A 22,969-nucleotide genomic window follows, 5' to 3' on the forward strand; every position below is an offset into this window, starting at 1 on the left:
GCTGACATTGGTTGACTAGTCAGAAGCAAAATTTAAACGCTAGAATATATATAGAATGCACCCCATTTTTTAAATTACCTTCAGTGAGTTTCAAGCGGGTATACACATTTAGACCCTAAACACGTGTACAATCTAAATCATGCTAAGCCTTAAGCATGACTGTCAACTTTATGGGACAAGGAACGTGTTTAAGCTTTATCTAGGATCTCAAACAATCTTGTACGGTGTACTCGCAGTGGCACCGGACAGGTGTCATCATAATTCTCTTTGACACATAGTTGAATATTAACCACAATCATGTTCATTTAGAAATGTAAAACTTTGTAGTTAATACACTGCCGGGCTTAAGAAAGCATACTGTTGAAATCGGATTTGACTAAAACGTTACAAACGTGGCCTTGAAGATAACAACGTCAACAAGTTGCAGTGGCCTTCACGCCCCCGAGACATGTCCCCCATAGAACACCTCTGGAATGCCATTGATCGTCATGTTCGACATCGACCACATCCTCCAGTCAATCGACAAGAACTGATCCTGGCCCTTCAAAAAGAATGGCGACGTGTCCCACGTAACGTCATCACATGACTGATATTTTCTGTACGCCGGAGAGTTTTTGCTTGTCTTGTAGCAGGGGATGGTCAAACACGCTATTAATGACGTGTCATTGAAATTGAGCGATTTTAGATGTGCGTGTGCATTGTCAATTACTTTGAAAGCTTGTTTTGGCTCCCCATGGGCCACCTCAATATTCGGGCAACTGTCATGCCAATATCCCGGATGCTGTATGTCTGTCATTTTGTAGTTTCTAAAATAGAGTGATTTAAAAGTAAGGTAGGTTTCTTTTGACCGTCAGTTTATGTGGTCATTTGCTAAGACACAAACGTCAACTCATTTCGCGTAGTGTCAGTCATACTGGGCAGATGACATCACAACTCATAGCTCCTTCCACAGGTGTGGCGATGCTTTTATTCCATACCAATGTAAAAACTTAACCATTGAATGTTGAGGATACGAAGCTTTTACACACTTGTTTCAATACTTATGAACTATTTACTTGTCATAAATGTTCTTCAGGGGCGGTCGGGTAGCCTAGTGGTTAAAGCATTCGCCCGTCACGCCAAAGACCTGGGTTCGATTCCCAAATTGGTACAATGTGGTGTCCATTTCTGGTGTCCCCTGCCGTGATATTGCTGGAATGTTGCTAACAGCGGCGTAAAACTATACTCACTCACTCACTCACTCACTCACTAGTGTTCCTCAAATATTGGAATGACATATGTAGTACATAAAGAAGGTAATGCATTCAGTTATCTCGTCAAGTGTCAGTTGTTTCCTGATTGATGAGAATACACGTTGTTCTGATCATAAGCATCACCTAGTTCGTCAACGTAACATTGTTGATAACGTCGGCAGCAGTGACGTTGGTGGAGAATTCTATGGGCATGACACCGAGGTTGAAGTAGGCTTTGCCCCACGTGTTTGCACCCACGTTGAGGATAGCCACGCACAGTATATTCATCACCGCACCGGCCTGGATCTGTAGGAAGACAATATATGAGTGGGATAACATAGGTAAGGTGTTGACAAGGGGATAATGTTATCCCACTCATATATGCAATTGTTGTTACTGTTAATCCTCCACCTACTATATATATTCTGTACTAAATCCCTTATTCAGTCTTGCTTGACAACAGCATAAGGATCTATACCGAAACGTCGCTTTCTACAGTATCAAAGATGTTGTTATCCATAAAATTGTGTCTACCTTGTCATCCGTCAACTTCTAAGTAATGCCTATCAAACAATTTAGTGTCTATGCAATAACAGTGTTACATAATAATTAGACACTACACAAGTACAATGTTGTATTAGTGACTATGCAATAACAGTGTTATATAATAATGAGACACTACACAAATACTGGGTTGTATTAGTGGCTATGCAATAACAGTGTTTTAAAATAATGAGACACTGAACATGTACAGTGTTGTATTAGTGTCTATGCAATAACAGTGTTTTATAATAATGAGACACTACACAAGTACAATGTTGTATTAGTGGCTATGCAATAACAGTGTTTTATAATAATGAGACACTGCACAAGTACAGTGTTGTATTAGTGTCTATGCAATAACAGTGTTATATAATAATGAGACACTACACAAGTACAGTGTTGTATTCGTGGCTATGCAATAACAGTTTTATATAATAATGAGACACTGCACAAGTACAGTGTTGTATTCGTGGCTATGCAATAACAGCGTTATACAATGTATAATAATGAGACACTACACAAATACTGGGTTGCATTAGTGGCTATGCAATAACAGTGTTTTATAATAATGAGACACTGAACAAGTACAGTGTTGTATTAGTGTCTATGCAATAACAGTTTTATATAATAATGAGACACTACACAAGTACAGTGTTGTATAAGAGTCAGTTTAATTAGTAGACAACCCTGTAACTTTTGTATAAAATGCCAGCAAGGTTGGGGCCCTACCATGTCCTTGACCTCCAGATAGCCGTTGGAGAAGACGATGGCGTTTGGTGGTGTCGCCACAGGCAGCATGAACGCGAAGGACGTGCAGATGGCGCAGGTAAACATGAGGTAGAGAGGGTTGATGGACAAGTTCATGGCCTGGAATCAAAACAGCTGATTATATTATGTGATGTCGCTATAGGAAACACTGCGTGACCTAAACATGTTGTCCTTGCTTGTCTTGTGACTGATATGTACGTGTATTGTATTGTGCACCTGGGGGCCTCGGTGGTTGCTGGAGATCTCTGTGTTGCATAGATGCATGTGCATGTGCGTATGTGTGTGCGCGCGTGTGTGCGCGCGTGTGTATGTGTGTATGTCTGTGTGTGAGTGCGCGCGCACACGTGTCTGTGTGTATGTGCGTGTGTCTGTGTGTGATAGAGAGTGTGGATTTGTGTGTGTGCGTGCGCGTGCGTGTTTTTGTGTGTGAAATGTAGGGTGTTTGCTTGTTTGTGTGTGTGTGTGTGTGTGTGTGTGTGTGTGTGTGTGTGTGTTTGTGTTTGTGTTTGTGTGTGTGTGTGTGTAATAGCCGCCCTCTAAAGCCTGTGAAAGGCGCCCAGTGACAGTAGAACTATAAATATAGTTGACAAAAGATCTGATGTTTTACTGCGGTGCTTTGCGTTTTGTCCTCTTCTCGATGTGCAGTATTCTTATGTTTTATGTTCTAGGAGGCTCCTAACCGGGCTACCAATTCAAATTATAGATAAAACACAAAGAGTGGATTTAAAGTTTATTCAACCGAAAAAAAACCCCAAAACAGGGGCAAAATCCTTCTCCACCTATCTATAACCTACGTAAGTTTCCCCCTACCTACGTAAACCAATTCAACCTTCTTACTTAAACTTGTTCTTTTAACCACCCCTCTAACTTAACTCCCAAAAGTAAAATGTCTAAAAAACAGACCTATTCAATGCTACTCTATTTCCCCCCACCCATACCTCCTAATCTAATATCCCAACGAAAGCCCTATATGAAATAATAAATGATCCTGATTCAGGACGCGGGAGCCGACTGTATCTTACCAGATACTAGTGAGTGACGACTGACCATTCCCTACCCAAGGTAGGCTTATAAAGCCAACATGCGGACCATGTGACCAGGAAAACGGACACAGCCAATGAACACGCTCCTTACATCTCGGCTCTCCCAATCATGGCCTAGCCGAGCATGCAAGAAGTGTGGCATCGTCACGTCTTCCCAGCCACTACGCCCGCGTGGGCATAAGCTTCTACAACAAGGACGACAAAGATAGGTACTACGTCAGCCGTTCAATCCCCCCTTAAACCCACCCAGTACGTTCTTAAATATATATTTTTACCCAAAATAATCCCCAGTCGACCACATGTGTGTGTGGAATGTAGGGTGTTTGTGGGGGTGGGTGGTACTCACCAGCTGGGCCACGATAGGCACTAAAAGGGAGGCCGTGGCTGCGTTGCTGGTGATCTCGGTACACAGGGCGATGAGAAGGGTGAGCAGGAGGTTCATCAGCCATGGCTCCAGGGAGCTGAGAGCAGTCATCTCACCCCCGATCCACCGGGACAGGCCGGATTTCTGATTGACACAAAACACACCCCAGTGACGGAAAATGTCTTTCAGTTAAACATTGTGACCAACACTAATAAAACAATAGCAACAACGCATTGTTAGCGTGATTGCTTCTCTGACTGTTAAAGTGATTGTTCCAGACAGTGTTACATAGATTGTTATTATCATTGTTACAATGTTCCAGACATTGTTACAGACATTGATCCAGAAGGAGATCAATCCGTCAGAAGCGTGGCTTTTCATATACACATTTGCCAGGGCGAACACTGCCAGTGTGTGTGAATCCCACCCCTCCAAGCAGCTTGAGTGTCCACCCTGGTCCTACCTCACAGATATGTGTCTGTGCTAACACCCCTTCAAGCAGCTCGTGTGCCCACCCTGGTCCTATTCACAAATATGTGTCTGTGCTAACACCCCTACAAGCAGCTCGTGTGCCCACCCTGGTCCTATTCACAGATATGTGTCTGTGCTAACACCCCTTCAAGCAGCTCGTGTGCCCACCCTGGTCCTACCTCACAGATATCTGCCTGTGCTAACACCCCTTCAATCAGCTCGTGTGCCCACCCTGGTCCTACCTTACAGATACCTGCTAGTGCTAACACCCCTCCAAGCAGCTTGAGCGCCCACCATGGTCCTACCTCACAGATATCCGTCTGTGAGGATACCCCTCTAAGAGCCGTCAGCACCCCCTACCTCACGGATATCTGGCAGTGCGAACACCACTCCAAGCAGCTTGAGCGCCCACACTGGTCCTACCTCACAGATATCTATCTGTGAGGACACCCCTCTAAGAGACGTCAGCACCCCCTACCTCACAAGCATCTGCCAGTGCAAATCCCCCTCCAAGCAGCATCAGCACCCCCCAGGGGTACTTCCTCTGCACCGTCGGCCAGTTGAGCAGGGACGGGACTGTCTGCACGGTCTCTGTAGAAGGTAAAGGACACTCACGTTGTTTCAAGGATGGAGACATTTGTTGGCGGTCATCTATCCGGAACACCAAGTGTGTCTCTGTGTGGTCGTTACATTCCCCAGGACTACATCCGTCTACACGCTGTTGTGTTGTAATGAAGACGTAGCCCTGCGTGCCAGTCAAATACAAATTTTTGTGATTGCTGTTTAACGCCGCACTCGGCGATATTCCAGCTATATGACGGCGGTCTGTAAACAATCGAATCTGCACCAGACAGTCCAGTGATTGACATCATGAGCATCGATCCACGCAATGTGAGATGACATGCATCAACCAGGTTAGCGAGCCTGACCACCCGATCCCGTTTGTCGCCTCTTACGACAAGCATAGTTGTTCCCCCTAGTAGTGTGGTAGCAGTTGCTGACTGTTATAAATATTACACATGTCACCATCTGTTGAAAGGATTCAGGAATTATGTTTTAGAATATAATATATATACTCATTTTTTCATCTATGTTTGTGAGACCACCCGATCCCGTTACGACAAGCATGCATAGTCGCCTCTTACGGCAAGCATAGTCGCCTCTTGTGTTGCTGAAGACCTATTCTACCCCGGATCTTCACGGGTCCACACACATTTGGCCAATCATATGATGATTTCACCAGGGTCCATGGAACCAACGTCACGTGATGATATCAGCTGGGTACATGGAACCATTGCAAACCAGCCACGCAAAGATATCACATGAGTATATGGAAACATAAATTGTCCAGGCAAGAAAATCACCAGTCTCGATCATCCACCGAAACAGATTAAAATTTGGCGTAAAGGTCAAAATAGCTGTGAAAATCGTATGAATTAACCACTGAAAATCAGCGACGACAACAGGTGTTCGCGAAAAAGATAAGCAACGTGAAGATATCAGCTGTGTTCATTATATACTGAACCGCAAAAGAAACGTCACCATGGATAGATATATGAGAAACCTTATTTGTCCAAACATGTAAACATACTTTGAGACATGATAAAAAGATGAACGCGTGACGCAGTTGAGCTGCAGTTGTCGGACGTCATTCAGCCACTGCATGGCTCTGATGCCATTCTGCTGGAAGAAGCCTCTTGTTGTTCTCGCAGTGTGGGCACGGGCATTATCATATGGATATAAACAATTAAATTTTCGTTAAGTTCATTGAAATTCCTGCATTCTGATTAGCTGAATTGGCCATGTGTTATTGCTTTCATTTCCCAATGAATGTAAAACATTAAGCCACGCCCACCGAAGCGCACTACCATTATTACTGCGGAATGTCGGGGAATCCCAATATATACAGTGGAGGGAATTCCCTTTCTGCTCACGTGTATCGTCATGCACAAGACATTCATATTCATTGTCCAAACTACCGTTTGAAACCGAAGGCCGAGAATGAATGAAACAGCAAACGTGCAGGCTCGCTCGCCTGTTTTTTCCCTCTCGCCTCGGTTCAAATTTCATGTCTTCGGATTTCATTTCTAACTAGCATTTTTCCAACTGTGTTTTACCATAATCAGGGAAGTAATGTTTGAATCTCGCGGTAACAGCCGCCTTCTCTTCTTCATATTCAGGTCCAATGAACATTGTTTTGATCCTACTCTCCGTTGATTGGCTACTGACTGTGTATGCGTGTCAAGTTATGTGCTTAAATTAAATGATCACCTGATTCATGTCACGCCACTGTATGTATTCCTACACCTGAAATGTTTATCAATCTCGTCATTTTTGTCTGTTTTGATATATACAACTGTTTTTGGTTAAACTATTTAGATAAAACATGTTTTACGTTGTCGAATTTAATTATACGCTACGCGGATTCATACAGTTTGCACATCGGCTTTTCGATTCATACCTCAATGAACTGAAAATAATACACAGTCAATCCTTAAATACATAACAACTCGTTGACAGACCAAACTAAAACCAGTTGCAAAATCTGGTTGCGCATGAATATTGATATATGCCCAAATATGGGCATACGCATTGACAACATACGCCTGCAGTTGTGTTTCAAAAAACAAAACAGCACCGACGCTCAAGATCCTTTTGGAAGAATTTCGTCAACTTGTGGTAATTCAAGCGACATGTTGTTAGTACGCTGGACAGCTATACGAAAAAGTCACATTATATCGGACCAACCGTCGCACTGCCGGGTCCCGTCTGTGCAATCAAAATGGTTCCGTATCCTTGATCTATTAGCTGACTTTATATCATGTCCGTACCATTTTGGAAGAGGGAAATCAGAGTATTCGCCACAGACATTCATGTTTTCTGTACCACCCTTTACTGCAGACGTGAAAAACAACACGCTCAAGTTCAGCTTGCATGTCAGTGACAGCTTGAACAAAGGGCAAGGTCACCACCGCAATAAGAAAAGACAACCGTGATCTATTCACAGCGTGTTACGCTTGAGATAGGGAATGTTATTGATCACATTTGGGATATATTAGGCCACATAATCGGAAATCAGGCACATTTCTACTGAGTTTTCGAATGATTTGTATCGGAAATGTTAACTTTGAGTGATCTGATCGTGCAGTCGTGAACAAAAAATTCCCGAAACAGTGCCACAAAATACGCTTCGAAGGGGACACTGATGGCACAACCGGATCATCCCAAGTAGGTCTAGATTTCAGTCCAGATAGTTTAAACTGACTTCAGTTCACCACGCTTATCCTTTTACGTTAAATCAAATTGAAAGTTGCGAAAGCTCATTGGGACCCTCGCTCTATTGATCGGTAGTCGTTCATTGTAAATGGATACAGCTCGTTTATATAATATCTGTAGAAGCTCTATGCATAACTTATATAGAATGAAAACCGAATTTCATGCGTGTGACTATCTTGTTTGGTAAATATCTCTCGCTCTCATGAGATTGCTTCAGTTTTGTCATGTAGTTGCAAAATGAATGACGTCTCGCGTTTTTTTATGGATGAAAAAAGTAGTCCCGGTGTGACAGAGGTCACGGTTATCCAATCAAAACGAATAAAACAAGGTTAACCTGGTACGACACACGTGTGACTTACGGATTTAGTATCTTACCACTAGTATCTTCACCACGTGGGTAATAAAATCTATGAATTCATTGAGCCTGACCACAAAAACCCATTTAAGTGCCTCGTCAGACAATCAGAGACTATGTTGATTCTAATCAGGAAACCGTGCAGGGCCAATATAAGTACTAAGTTGGACACTGTGAAGGCAATAAAGCTCTCGTTACAGTTGAAGTGAGTTTCTTGTCCGTCATAAATGTGTCACGTTTACCACGCCTTCACGGCTGACATGAACCCTGAATCACTGATGTCGTGTCACAACCGACATCAGGCAGCGAGTACAGACAGTGGGAGCTAGAGACAGACAGTGGGGGCTCGAGACAGACAGTGGGAGCTCGAGACAGACAGTGGGAGCTAGAGACAGACAGTGGGGGCTCGAGACAGACAGTGGGAGCTCGAGACGGATAGTGCGAGTTCGAGACAGACAGTTGGAGCTCGGGACAGACAGTGGGAGCTCGACACGGACAGTGCGAGCTCGGGACAGACAGTGGGAGCCCGAGACAGACAGTGGGAGCTCGAGACAGACAAAGGGAGCTCGAGACAGACAGTGCGAGCTCGACACGGACAGTGCAAGCTCGACATGGACAGTGCGAGCTCGACACGGACAGTGGGAGCTCGACACGGATAGTGCGAGCTCGGGACAGACAGTGCGAGCTCGGGACAGACAGTGCGAGCTCGACACGGACAGTGGGAGCCCGAGACGGACAATGCGAGCTCGAAACGGACAGTGGGAGCTCGACACGGACAGTGCGAGCTCGGGAGAGACAGTGGGAGCCCGAGACAGACAGTGGGAGCTCGAGACAGACAGTGCACGCTCGAGACGGACAGTGCGAGCTCGGGACAGACAGTGGGAGCTCGACACGGACAGTGCGAGCTCGACATGGACAGTGCGAGCTCGACACGGACAGAGGGAGCTCGACACGGACAGTGCGAGCTCGGGACAGACAGTGCGAGCTCGGGACAGACAGTAGGAGCCCGAGACGGACAGTGCGAGCTCGACACGGACAGTGGGAGCCCGAGACGGACAGTGCGAGCTCGTGACAGACAGTGCGAGCTCGACACGGACAGTGGGAGCCCCAGACGGACAGTGCGAGCTCGACACGGACAGTGGGAGCCCGAGACGGATAGTGCGAGCCCGAGACGGACAGTTTGAGACAGAGACGGACAGTTGGAGCTCGGGACAGACAGTGATCTCGAGACGGACAGTGCGAGCTCGAGACAGACAGTTGGATAGAGAGAGTTCGAGACGGTAGGAGCTCGAAACAGACAGAGGGAGCACGGGACAGACAGTGCGAGATCGAGGCAAACGGAGAGAGCTCGAGGCATACAGTGAGAGCACGAGAGAGACAGTGGGAGCTCGAGACAGACAGTAAGAGCTCGTACAGAGAGAGAGAGAGAGAGTTCGAGACCATGAGAGTTTGAGACAGTTGGAGCTCGAGGCAGACGGAGAGAGCTCGAGACACACAGTTGGAGCTCAAGAAAGACACAGAGAGAGTTCGAGACAATGGGAGCTCAAGACAGACAGGGAGTGCACGAGACAGACAGTGGGAGCTCAAGAAAGACACAGAGAGAGTTCGAGACAGTGGGAGCTCGAGGCAGACGGAGAGAGCTCGAGACAGACAGTTGGAGCTCAAGAAAGACACAGAGAGAGTTCGAGACAGTGGGAGCTCAAGACAGACAGAGAGTTCGAGACCGTCGGAGCTTGGGCGAGACAAGAGAGTAGGAGAAGGTGAAGGGCAGAGAGAGCTCGAGACTATTCTGGCGTCTTTGCGGGTCCATCACAAGAGAGTGGGGGAAGCTTGTGATGCATTATTGACACTGATTTCGTACTTTTGTCCTGAGTATTTTCCTTTATGATTAAATTAGCAGTCGGAGAAGTAATTTGTGTTGACGTATTCATTTATATGAATTCACTTCATTATAAATGTGCGTTCATGGAAGTATAACACTTTCAAAAACTTGTAGGCACACAAATGTGGTATTATAATCTCTCCATTCTGTTTGGATTTAGTCTGATAATTATTAGTGTGTATTGTGCACCACCATGTATTTATATGCATGGAATTCATACGCATGAAGAGGAATACACAATTCGAATCCATCCTCAAACGACTTCAACTTAAAGAGTCTTACTTGACGATAGTTATACAGGAACGTGGGAGCAAGTGTTGCAAGTAATGCCAACCTACCCTGCTTCCTACGTAAGCCGAAAACCCGTGGCCTGTGAGCAGGGAAGAAGTACATGGAAACACAAACAAGGATGGCTGCTGCTGAATCTCCGACATACCTGTAACAGAAGAGTCTGATCTCACAACGCCAGAGTGAGTGAGTGAGTGAGGAGGGATGAGGGAGAAGGGAGTCAGTCAATCAGTGAGCAGTTACACTACTGACGATTACCTTAGATAGTTCTATTAACGAAAACCATAAGATTAAGTACCATCACGATGCCATTTTCACGGCGTTTACTGTTTTGGGTTCTAAACCGACAGAGCTGCCTGTGCTAGATAGTGTCCTTGGGTTAATCTTACGGGAAAGAGGCGCCCCATCCTTTCACAATTGGTGGTTTCCTTGACAACCAGAGAAGTACCAAGAGCAGAAAATGACCTATAACACCCTTCTCTGCAAATCTGGAAAAGAAATCAACAATCAGTAAACGACATCATGAACGACTTGAGTCCCCATCAACGTTGCTACATTACCGCCTAATACACGACATCGTGTACGACTCGATCCCTCAGCAACGTTGCTTAACCGCCGCCAAGTACATGGCATCGTGTTCGACTCAACTCCCCAGCAACGTTGCTAAATTTCATAAGGTCAAAGTTAAACCTACGGAATCGTTTTCATCTGTTTTCATTTTGTCTTATCTTGAACTTTGGAAGCCGGTGTCATGTTATAACATCTACGGTTGATCATTCATGCACTTTTCTTGAATCTTTATATTCTGGTATTTTTTCTCAAAGTGTTTTTTCAGTTTTCAATTTTAAAGTTTTCCGATCACTTAACATTAGGTAAGAACCTATCCGGACCCCCACACACGTCTGCAGAACAAAAGCTGAGAAGTTTGAAACTGCTGCGAGCCGTCTGTCTCAGAAAATCTCCAGATGATTATTTAATAGAAGTATGTATTGAAACACACACAAAACACCCTGAGATAAAACACAATCAAAATTCTATTCGTCCAATGTAAATGTTCCATTTATTTGATACATGACTCGGCGAAATCTGCCCGGTCATGTAACAGGTTCTGTTATTCTTATAGTAGAGAATAACATCAGTGATAGTCCTCCCCACGTGGGAGCCATGTGACCCAGCAGCGCGGTGGACACTGAGATGGGTCTGTTGGGTCAGTGATAGCCATCATCAAACTGTCAATATGTTTACACACCTACTGTCTGTGTGGAGATGGGTTGGCACTCATACCTTCATTGCTTTTTTCTTCGTTGAACAGATCTACTTGAAAGGTGTCGGTATATGATTCACGAATAGAGTTCTACAATTTGAGGATATATATAAGTTATTGACCAACGCCAGGTGCCGTGCCTTATTTTTGTTATGGGTTTCTTTGTTTCTTTGTTGTTTAATACCGCACTCAGAAATATTCCAGCTATTTGACGACGATTTGTAATTAATCGCGTCTGGACCAGACATTCCAGTGATTGACATCATGAGCATCAATCTATCAACCAAGTCAGCGAGCCTGACCACACGATCCCGTTAGTCGCCTAAGCACATTCCCCTTTTACGGCAAGCATGGGTTTCTGAAGACCTATTCTTCCCCGGATCTTCACGGGTTTGTTATGGGTTTGAGAAAATTACATAGGCGCATGGGGATGAGTAATCGCTGGAAAGACGTAAACAAAAGAAAGTTTATCTTTGTCTCACTTATATATAATGGTATGCGTACATACAAAATACAAAATTAGATTTAGAGAGATGTTTTTAAGATTCCTACCTGTAAATTATTACACTAAACACAGTTATGTTATTCGGCAACAATCTTAACATGGAGAAGCTCCCTGTCCGAGACTCGTTTACCTGCCCCAGAGCGCCTGCAGCCGCTAGGAGGCGACGGGCAGGGCAAAACCGTCTGTGAAACGTTGACCCAGTTTCCGTTTGGCGAGATATTAGCACTTTTGGACCGTGTGAATACTTGACGTGTCAGGCTACAGGATTAAACATATTACAATTAGGGAGATTTCTCTCATAGAGAAGTATGGTTCATGGTTGAAAATCACAAACACACTCATAACGTTTTGGGTTTTAATTTTAACAGTATCTGCATGTGTCTGTAGATCTACTTCGTTTAAAATTAAAATCACAACACTGTAACTATTACTTTGAAAAGATTAATAATAAAAAAATATTAATATCTTTACCACTGTAGATATATCAATGTCAGTAGCATCATGTATACCATTATGATCGTGTTAACGTAATACCCTTGAAAACAATAACAAATGTTTCAGGAAGTCATTATATAGTACAACATATTACTAGTTTTGTTGCTGGTGAAGATCCGGGGTAGAATAGGTAGAATAGCCAATGCTTGTCCCCCTTGAAAGAGGACTATGCTTGTCGTAGGAGGCGACCAACTGCATCAGGTGGTCAGGCTCGTTGACTTGGTTAATGCATGTCATCGTATCCCAATTCCGGGATCGATGCTCGCGATGCCAATGACTGGATTGTCTGGTCCAGACAGATTATTGGAGGGCATTTCCAAATTTGACACATCAGTGACAAATATGATGTACGATGCAATTCCCTATTTTGACGTGAACCATTTGTTCTCGTGTTTTTTTCAGGTGAACAATTGACTTGCCTTTGCGTGTGTTTGTGACGGGTGTCACCAGAGAGCAGGATACGCTACCATTTGGCGAACACCTGGTATCATTACTATTTGATTATGATTCATAAACACATGCTCATGATATCGTCGGATTCGTACAATCGATGTAGAGATTTCTATTGGATATGGAGAGGGTTTTTTGTAGCTTTTTTTACACACATCCGTCGTATTGGTGCGGCGTTGATCAACAAAGAAAGAAAGTAGTTTTGTTTTCATAACATGTTTGTTTTCTACTTTCATAGTATATAAATATTTCAACTGAAATGTGCCATATTCTCATTCCTGATTCTGAAGGTACCACATGCAAAATACAGTTTGTTTTATAAATTACTGGTTTACACGTGCGTTTTACTACAGGATAGGTACTTGCATCAACAGGTAGGTATGCTAAAGCATTTCATTGTGCCGTGTTGATCTTGTATTTTGTTTCTATATTCTTTTGCAAAATACTCACGAAACAGGTCCAAGCTCCTCGTACTGTCGTTTGAGTGTGCTCTGTACATCGCCCTCAGTCTCTGTGCTGCGACACCGCCATCTGAACCAGTTTCTGAAACACGCCATGGAAGAGAATGTAAGTGAATGTTATTTTACGCCACAGGTAGCAATATTCAAGCTGTGTTTTGTCAACTAAACGTTGGGATATAAAACGTATTAAAAGTTTTTTTCATATGCTATGGTGTTTTCGCCACTTTTTACTCATTTGCACTCATTTGATTCCCTTACGACGGCGAACGGGACTCCTTAATGTTTCTGTGTGAGTGAGCGAGAGAGAGAGTGAGTGAGTGAGTGAGTGTGAGAGTGCGTGAGTGAGTGATGAGAGTGAGTGAGTGAGTGAGTGAGTGTGAGAGTGCCTGAGTGAGTGTGAGAGTGAGTGAGTGAGTGTGAGAGTGCGTGAGTGAGTGTGAGAGTGCGTGAGTGAGTGTGAGAGTGAGTGAGTGAGTGAGTGAGTGTAACACCGCCTAATACAACATAAAAAAGATCATCTTCCGCAGAATTAATAACCATGGAGAGTTGTGAGCGTGCTGTAGTCATTTGCTTTCAACGTCAAAGTGAAGGCTGTAGAGCAAGGGAATGCGTGTTGCCTCGGGGCCCAGGGGTTAGCGCCGCCTTGAACAATAGTTCAGCAGCTTAAAATTAATGTGTCAGCTTAATGCGGGAGGAGAGTTCTAGTTGACACAGACGTTGATCATTTTGGTAAAACCCACAAACAGGGATGTGGTGCTGATAAACCCAAGACCATCATCGGGCGAACACTGGATTCGAACCCATGACCAGCAGACCTTGGCTATGCTACTGGACCAACCGAATGAGACGACGCAACCTGAAGATGAATGTACCCTGAAACGTTCCGGATTATGAAAGTTTGCTTTCAAGGGCATTGGAAAAGGGACATAAATTAATATACCTGTCGCCTTATTTCAGGTTCTTTGTTCAGTCATGTTTGACCTGACCTACCTTTTTCCCAGGAAGAAAAATGAAAGCCATAGCCATGCGCAAATGAGACAGAGGGCGGAGCCAGGAAGAGCGAAGATCATCCACGAAGTGAACGTCACCCCCGAATCCAAACCATATTCCTCAAACAAACTGAAAGTGTTAGATATGTCAGTGCATTTTATTAAGGTGTACGGCAAAAGAAAGTATACATTTACAAACGTTCCAAGGCTGAAAACTTGCGATCCAAAACACAACTAAGATAGCAAATACATAACCATCAAAGACCATTTAAGGATTGAAGTTGTATTTGTTGACTTTCATCGGCTGATGAAGACAGTGCCTCACGTGAGCAAATTCCATGAAGCGCTTCGCGCATCATGGTAAGTTTAGTTTCTTCATGCTTCATGACTAAACCGATCCAAAATATCACTTTTCTGCACTCCAGCACAATAATTTCCAACATTTCAGTTCAACATTTGAAACTAGGTACTTCAGAAGAAAGTACTGGAAGAATAATTGTTTTTGACTACCGACTTTTTAAGTTTTGGAGAAACATACGTAAAAAACTCAAACTGTTAAAGGCTACGAGTGACTGATATTGCAGAGTAAGTGGCGTAACGATAAGTGGGCTCACGTGCACGTGTATGGTGCTGACGAACCAAGAATTATGATTTGGGATTCGATCTCACGCCTAGCGGATCTGACGTCCAGCGGACCTGACGAGTAGCAAATCTGACGACAAACGGATCTGACGCCTAGCGGATCTGACGACTAGCGGACCTGACGCCCAGTGGTCTTGACGACTAACGGATCTGACGCCTAGCGGACCTGATGCGCAGCGGATCTAACGCCCAGCGGATCTGACGCCAAGCGGATCTGACGTCTGGCGGATCTGACGCCTAGCGGATCTGACGCAAAGCGGATCTGACGCCTAGGGGACCTAACGCCCAGCGTACCTGACGCGCAGCGGACCTGACGGCTAGCGGACCTGATGCGCAGCGGACCTGACGCCTAGCGGACCTGACGCCTAGCGGATCTGACGCTTAGGGGACCTGACGCGCAGCGGACCTGACGCCCAGCGGGCCTGACGGCTAGCGGACCTGACGCCTAGCGGACCTGATGCGCAGCGGACCTAACGCCTAGCAGACCTGACGCCCAGCGGACTTGACGCCCAGTGGACCTGACGCCTAACGGACCTGACGACTAACGGATCTGACGCCTACCGAATATAATGCTAGTGCGCGATATGTCTCCATTGAACATTTACAGCAATGTAAGGAAAATGCGTATGATTGTTTGCTTACATGTCAGCCTGTCCCTTCATGATGAGGTTCGGAGACGTTCCCGACAATGACCCTGTACCACCGATGTTGGCAGCGTAGGCGACACACAACGTCATCCCCTTACAGAGACGTCGGAACGATTGGGAGTCCTTCTCTCGTCCGTCGTTATATGTGCTGCAAAACAAGTCGGTGAAGGTTTCACTATAGCTACAGATCAGGGCGTGGGGAGACAAGTCGGTGAAGATTTCACTGTAGCTACAGATCAGGGCGTGGGGAGACAAGTCGGTGAAGGTTTCACTGTAGCTACAGATCAGGGCGTGGGGAGACAAGTCGGTAAAGGTTTCACTGTAGCTACAGATCAGGGCGTGGGGAGACAAGTCGGTGAAGATTTCACTGTAGCTACAGATCAGGGCGTGGGGAGACAAGTCGGTAAAGGTTTCACCGTAGCTACAGATCAGGGCGTGGGGAGACAAGTCGGTAAAGGTTTCACTGTAGCTACAGATCAGGGCGTGGGGAGACAAGTCGGTAAAGGTTTCACCGTAGCTACAGATCAGGGCGTGGGGAGACAAGGTGGCGGACATGGACTACTGGGCAGTGACACCCCCCCCCCCCCCCCCCCCCCTTGAACAGCCTATGAGTGTAACTCACCAACCCAAATTATTACAACCATACAACACTTCCGGTATAGCTGCCAGAAGTTTGTTGTCCTGTTAGTGAATAAATATGCCTTGCTAAAGATACATTTTTACTCTTGTTGGCGTCGCTACTCAGATGAGATAATCAGGTCTCAAGTTAGTGAGTGAGTATGGTTTTACGTTGCTTAGAGAAATATTCCACCAATACAACGAACCACTAGGTCGACCCTTGCGAGTGAGTGAGTGGGTAGGTGGTCGGATGACTGAATGAGTTAGTGAAGTAAGAGTTTTGGTGGAGAATGAATGTTGTTATACGCCGCTGACGGCAATATTCAATCTACCATGGTAGCGTGTGAGTAATCGGGTGCAGGGAAGCCGAATGATGTCGCACAATGTAACAGGAGGGGGTTCATGGGAATATTAATGATTAAAAAAAGTACCTTTTCTGTGGCTTCTGGCTTGCCCCCTGTTCTCCTTCCGACATGGCTGTGTCGGCTTGGCTGAAGGTCAAGGTCGTGCTTTCATCGTTGTCTGGATATAATACAATAAAACCAGGCAGTCATGACGCCGATTAACAATAAAACCAGGCAGTGATGACATCGATAAACAATAGAACCAGGCACTGATGACACCGATTAACAATAGAATCAGGCAGTGATGACTCCGATTAACAATAGAACCAGGCAGTGATGACATCGATAAACAATAGAACCAGGCACTGATGACACCGATAAACAATAGAACCAGGCACTGATGACACCGATTTACAATAAAACAAGGCAGTGATGACACTGAGTACCAATAAAAACAGTTCTCAGTAACCTTGTTCAAACATCATTGTTATCAGGCATGACGGCCGGTTACTGCAGTCTACGAACCTGGGGTGTCCGTGGACGCCCGGAGCTGGATGAGGACGGCGTCCAGGATAGGGATCATCATAGCCGTGGCCGAGGTGTTGTTCACCCACATGGACAGGAACCACGTGGGCAGCATGAAGCCCAGCATCAACCTACAAACACACGTGCACACGTTGAGGACAAGTAGTCCAGCATCAACCTATAAGCACACGTGCACACGTTGAGGACATGAAGTTCAGCATCAGCCTACAGACACGTGTGCACACGTGGAGGACATGAAGTCCAATATCAGCTTACAAATACACGTGCACACGTGAAGGACATATGAAGCCCTGCATCAACCTATAAGCACACGTGCACACGTGACGGACATGAAGCCCAGCATCAACCTATAAACACACGTGCACACGTGGAGGACATGAAGCCCGGTATATATCTGCAAACACACGTGCACACGTGAAGGACATGTAGCCCAGCATCAACCTGTAAACACACGTGCACACGTGGAGGACATGAAGTCCAGCATCAGGCTACAAACACACGTGCACACGTGGAGGACATGAAGCCCAGCTTCAACCTACAAACACACGTGCACACATAGAGGACGACATGTGAACACGTAGAGGACATTAAATCCAACCTGCACGTAAAGCCTACAACAACATATGCACACGTGGACACTCAGCAACATTACAAAGCTAACTGTTGTTGTCCGTTGCAGATCACACTTCAACTCGCGTCGAGAACTGTTAAATCCCGAGAAATGTCCGGCACATTGAAGTCGATGGATATTATATGAATTCGTCCAAGATCAACTCAATCACTCTATTTCGGATCATATTGCCTAGAAATACAAATAAGAAAACATCTGCATCGCTACCATTTTGGATTCGACCCCATGAGGAGTAGAGTTTTGAGGGCGATGCGCTTGTGCAGGTTCCACTCTTCCACTGCGATTGCGAACGAGAGGCATCCCAGTCCAAACAAGGAAGTGTCCTGAAAAGAGTAAGTGTCAGATCAAGTCCCAACACAGCTGTCATCGAATATCAGCACGTTAGGCAACAATAATGGGCGGATGGGTGGCTTAGTGTTGGAGTGTTCGCTCATTACTCTGTAGACCAGGGTGCCGTTGTACAAAACAACCTTTGGGCCACGATAATCGTATGCCTATGTTAAAGTATTGGAGTTACGGCCACCTTAGCGCTAAGATCGCTTTGTACAACGGCACCCTGGACCACTGCGATCACAGCGCGTACCAGTGTCGTAAGCATCATTCTTTAATATAACATACGTTGTTCGTAGATGGCTTTGCTCATGTATTCATGTTCCCCTAACTTTTAAATGCCTATCAAAGACATAAAACGTGTATACATGTAGCTGTGCATCACTTTCAGGTAGTTCTGCATTTTGAAATATATTTGGGAAATACATTATCACAAACACAATTTAAATGTGCATCACTTTCATGTAGTTCCTGCAGACTGTCTTGACCGGAAGTACACCCAACGTGGGAAATAGGACCAGCGGAAGTAGCGCCGTTACACTCAGAGGGAGGCTCTCCGTGATCCAGTACACCGCCATGATGGCAAGACCGTATGCACACCGTGACTCCTGGAATATATCACACATCTCTGTAACATATTTGGTTGTCAGAAGACATGTGAGTTGGACACAAGTTACAAGGTTGTCTCCAACATATACTCGTTTCATTGAATAATCATAACGTGATAGAAACATGTGAAAATGTGAAGAAAGAGTATGTGTAGGTAATTGAATCTTATGTTATGGTTTCTCATTTATTGATGAAATCACTCCGTATCTTGATTCGATGCAAAGAAAATCTGGTAACTGTTACAAATCTTTCAAGTGGGTAATTGCAAGAACAAGAAAGATCTGTTTCAGTATAACGACTCTCCGCTCAAACTAGATCTATTCCTATTACATTGCAGAGCATTTTTTAAAAGACAATGTTATTTTATAAATTATTCCTTGCTGTCCTGACTTCTATATTCTGTTTATAATGAACAGGATACTTGTGAACTTAACAATAATTTGTTCCACACAAAAGGGGGAAAACTATTGTACAATTACACATAGTAGGGAGACTCGTCAATAGGTCGCCTGCAATATGCGAATACACCGCATGTTCGCATGTTGGTGCAGTTGTCTATATTTTGTCAAGGTAAAACTGACATTTAATCATTTAAGGAAGTTGTTAAATGTTTGATTGCTTGGTGTACTGAACTACAGTATCAACATTGGTATTTGGTAAATTCAAGCACAGAAACAGAAGCTTCCTCTTGCCCAATACTTTGAGCTCTGCGTGTTTGTCTGTAAAAGGAGCTACTGACAAACATACCCGACTTTCAAACTGCAGGCCGAGCGGCAACAACACAAATGGGGTCAGGAGGATGATCAGTGTCTTCTTCGTGAGCCACAACTCCTTCAACACTCTCCGCAGCGACATCGTTGACGTTCAGATGGCGTTCCCCACCGGCCAGTGTGACGACTGGTCGAGTGAGTCTTGGTGTAGGCATGAATGGGAATATAAGAAAACGTGTGTTGGAGTGGGGGTGAGAGGTTTAGTCACGCATGCTTTCCAGTCTCTGTGTGAGCAGAGTATCAAGTACTAATTATAATCTCCAATCAATCAACCAGGACGCGTAAATTTGGAGCCTTTTAATTTGTCATGACCGTAATGCTGTAGCCACAGAATCTACAGACGTCCAGAATGGGATACATATCAGTCTGGCTGTTGCATGCGGACGATAAAAGTTTTCAGAGGAGTTCAGAAGATTAGATCAGTATTCGGATACTTTGAACACAGACTTTTCAGACTTGGAAACTTAAGGTAAATGTGAGAAAAGCTAAATTGTTATATTTGGTTTGGAATTATTCCAGAAACATGATTTTATGTTTGTTGATGATTTAATAGAAATATCGGATTATTATTCATAGTTCTCAAGAAAGCCTTCACAAACTGTTTTAAAAATTCACCTTCTTGATTTTTGTGGATTATGTTGATTAATTATACACGTGGAAAAACGTTAAGCACCACCTGAAAAAGTTAATCACTATCGCCCGACTGCGAATGAACATGCAATTGGTAAATTCATTTTGGAAACCACACATTGTGCACAGTTAGATGTGATGTGAATGTTTGCTAGCGGTTCTGACTAAAAAACACAGAGGGCGAAAGGTGGCGAATAATACTAAAGGACAGAGCAAGGTCTGCATTAAAAATGTGTGAAAAGGATTTAATGTAGAAGCATTTGGTGCGGTGCATAAATAAGATACATATTATTATGTAACCATAAATAGTAAGTGGGTGACGAACAGGGTAGGGTGCTGACAAACCTAGAAACATAATTAGGGCTAACCGGATTCGAACCCACAGTCATAAATTTCTGGCATGTCCAAGGGACGCAACTCTGCACAGCGAATTGCGGCGCCTCAGACGACTGAGTCAGCCGTGCCCCCTAGTCTTTAATAAGTTGTCTTTGTTGCCATAAAACATACATCACAGCTTGCCAAGAATTTGTGATTGTTGTTTGCTTGTACTTGTTATCAGTTATTGGCAGAAATAAATATCAGAAATGCAACAAATAGAATCTGGTGGTTATAGCACGTTAGAGGTACGGTAGCCTGGTAGGTACGTCTGGTAGCCTTAAAGCGTTCGCTCGTCACGTCGAAGACCCCGGTTCGATTCCTGACATGGGTGCAATGTGTGAAGACCATTTCTGGTGTCCCCCGCCGTGATATTGCTGGAATATTGCTAAAAGCGGCGTTAAACCATACTCACTCACTCCTTCATCAGGGTATATAAATGCCACGAAGCAGAGGCCATGTATATGTACCTGTAAGAACAACAACAGTAATAAGATAACAAAGCCGGAAACTAAACAAGGGAAGCCAACATATAATCGAGCAATGGAGAAATGAAAGCCAACACTTAACACTTATTTAGCGTTGATTGGTGATAGCGATGGACAACAGGAAATCAGGACTTAAATTATCACTAATTGGTAACAGGCAATGGAGAAGGTGCAAACGGGGGCCATGGGGTAATTAGGTAACTAGGTAATTACCGATATAAATGGAAATGGCAATGGACAAATAGAAGCTAGGAGGATAATTAGCACAGACAATAATCAAAGCAATACGTCCCAAGCACGGGGCAGATAGGTTCCCTGGTCATGTTTCATGGCTGGCCGCTGTCTCCTTTCATTCATTCATATTCGGAGATTGAACGTGCGCTTTCCGCATGTAATGAATTACATTTAGCGTATCTCGCACACGGCGCTGTTTCCTGATGTGAATGGCCTTTTGTAGTTTTCCGTCTCCAGTTGTTATTGGTAGACAGGACCCTGGCGGTTTCCCACATGATGTTATGGTCTTGGTTCTTGAGGATGTGCTCGGAAATAGTGGATTTCAGGTGTAGTTTGTTGACAGAGGTCTGATGTTCTTTTAGTCAAGTGTTGAGGGGTCTGAGGGTTTCTCCTATGTAATAGTGGCCACAGTTGCAGAAGATCTCGAATAGACATCCCCTGTGGATAGGGCTTGCGCTACTGGTGCCTGTGTCATTGGCTTGTAGATGGGTCTTCATGGACTTGCCGCTACTTAAGGTGACATCTATGTTGGCTTGTTCTTGATGAGGCGGGAAGTCTGAAGAGTATGGTGATTCTGATGGACGATTGGGCAGGGTTTAGCATTTATTCACCCGAGGAAGGAAACTGAAACGTTGTGTTCCTCATAATAAAGAAGTTGACCTCAATAAATCCTCTTCCTTATTTGTATGACTTCTGAATGTCATTCAAAGATCAAAGATATTGTTTTAATTGTTTACACGATATACGGCTTTTCCATTGGACGAGAGGTCGGTCACATGACCGCGAAGCTGATGGTCATAAGTGTATCCTCAAAATAAATTTTCGATGTGTTCATTGTAATTCCTGCATACTGATTAGCTGAATAGCCCAATGGATGCAAACAAATAGCCACACCCACCGAAGCGGACTACTTCAATTACTGCGGAATGCCGGAATCCCAATATTACAGTCGAGGGAATTCCCTTTTTGCTTATGTCTGGTCATGCACAGGACATTTAGCGAAATTCATGCATATTCATTATTCAAACTATCCTTTGAGGCCGGAGGCCGGGAAGGAAAGAAACAGCAAACGTGCAGGCTCGCTCGCCTGGGTTCCACAAATTTCATGTCTTCATGTTTTATTTCTAACTCGCATTATTTCAACTGTCTTCCCGTTCCCATGGAACTAATGTTAGAATCTGGAGGTAATTGGCCATTTCATTTGAAACAGCCGCCGTCTCCCGGACATATTTGTTCCCGTTCGTTAGTCTGACTGTTGCAGTCCTTCTCACCTCGACTTGCCTTGATTGACACATTGAACATTGTTTTGATAAAATCAAACAATCACCTGATTCATGTCACGCCACGGTATGTATTCCTACACCTGGAATGTTTTCACACGTACAAAATACTAAATAAAAGTGTGTATAGATCTGGGCCTACATCCTTTGAGATAAAAAATTATAAGAATTGACTTTCACTTTGTCTGCGTTCATTGGAGTATGAACCTTCATAGAGTGGGGGCCAAACATTGCAGTTCAGTCCTCACTCTATGAAGGTTCATACTCCAATGAATTCCCACAAAGTGATAGTTACTTATTTGTTGACATATGAAGCAGTCGCAAAATCAGGTATTGTGACGGGAAACGGCTGTAAAAATGTTATTAGCAATATTGAAGCTATATGACGGCGGTCTGTAAATAATTGAGTCTCGACCAGACAATCCAGTGATTGAAATCA

At 44.4% G+C, this 22,969-nt stretch overlaps 1 protein-coding gene across 1 annotated transcript; it reads right to left on the reverse strand.

The window, feature by feature from the left end:
* Positions 1 to 1,376: 1,376 nt before the first annotated feature.
* LOC139462615 (Na(+)/citrate cotransporter-like) lies at positions 1,377 to 19,608 on the reverse strand. Its single transcript, XM_071244449.1, has 14 exons — positions 19,501 to 19,608; positions 18,603 to 18,752; positions 18,022 to 18,137; positions 17,163 to 17,293; positions 16,725 to 16,815; positions 15,671 to 15,823; positions 14,388 to 14,516; positions 13,387 to 13,467; positions 10,612 to 10,710; positions 10,273 to 10,370; positions 4,900 to 5,012; positions 3,933 to 4,094; positions 2,505 to 2,642; positions 1,377 to 1,538 (listed from the first exon to the last, which is right to left on the reverse strand). Exons 1-14 carry the CDS (start codon positions 19,606 to 19,608, stop codon positions 1,377 to 1,379), a joined length of 1,731 nt encoding a protein of 576 aa, XP_071100550.1.
* Positions 19,609 to 22,969: the final 3,361 nt, after the last annotated feature.

The sequence above is a fragment of the Haliotis cracherodii genome, unplaced genomic scaffold (genome assembly GCF_022045235.1).
Source record: "Haliotis cracherodii isolate W230 unplaced genomic scaffold, xgHalCrac1.p SCAF_15, whole genome shotgun sequence".
NCBI lineage: Eukaryota > Metazoa > Mollusca > Gastropoda > Lepetellida > Haliotidae > Haliotis > Haliotis cracherodii.

Bases quoted from the DNA above. Each gene is read 5' to 3' on its own strand.
- LOC139462615 (XM_071244449.1), bottom strand. From the start codon at position 19,608: ATGTCGCTGCGGAGAGTGTTGAAGGAGTTGTGGCTCACGAAGAAGACA. The intron at 13,468-14,387 runs GTAGGTCAGGTC...AAACTGGTTCAG, and splicing joins TTTTTCTTCCTGGGAAAAAG to ATGGCGGTGTCGCAGCACAG. The intron at 1,539-2,504 runs GTAGGGCCCCAA...GTCTTCCTACAG, and splicing joins ATCTGGAGGTCAAGGACATG to ATCCAGGCCGGTGCGGTGAT.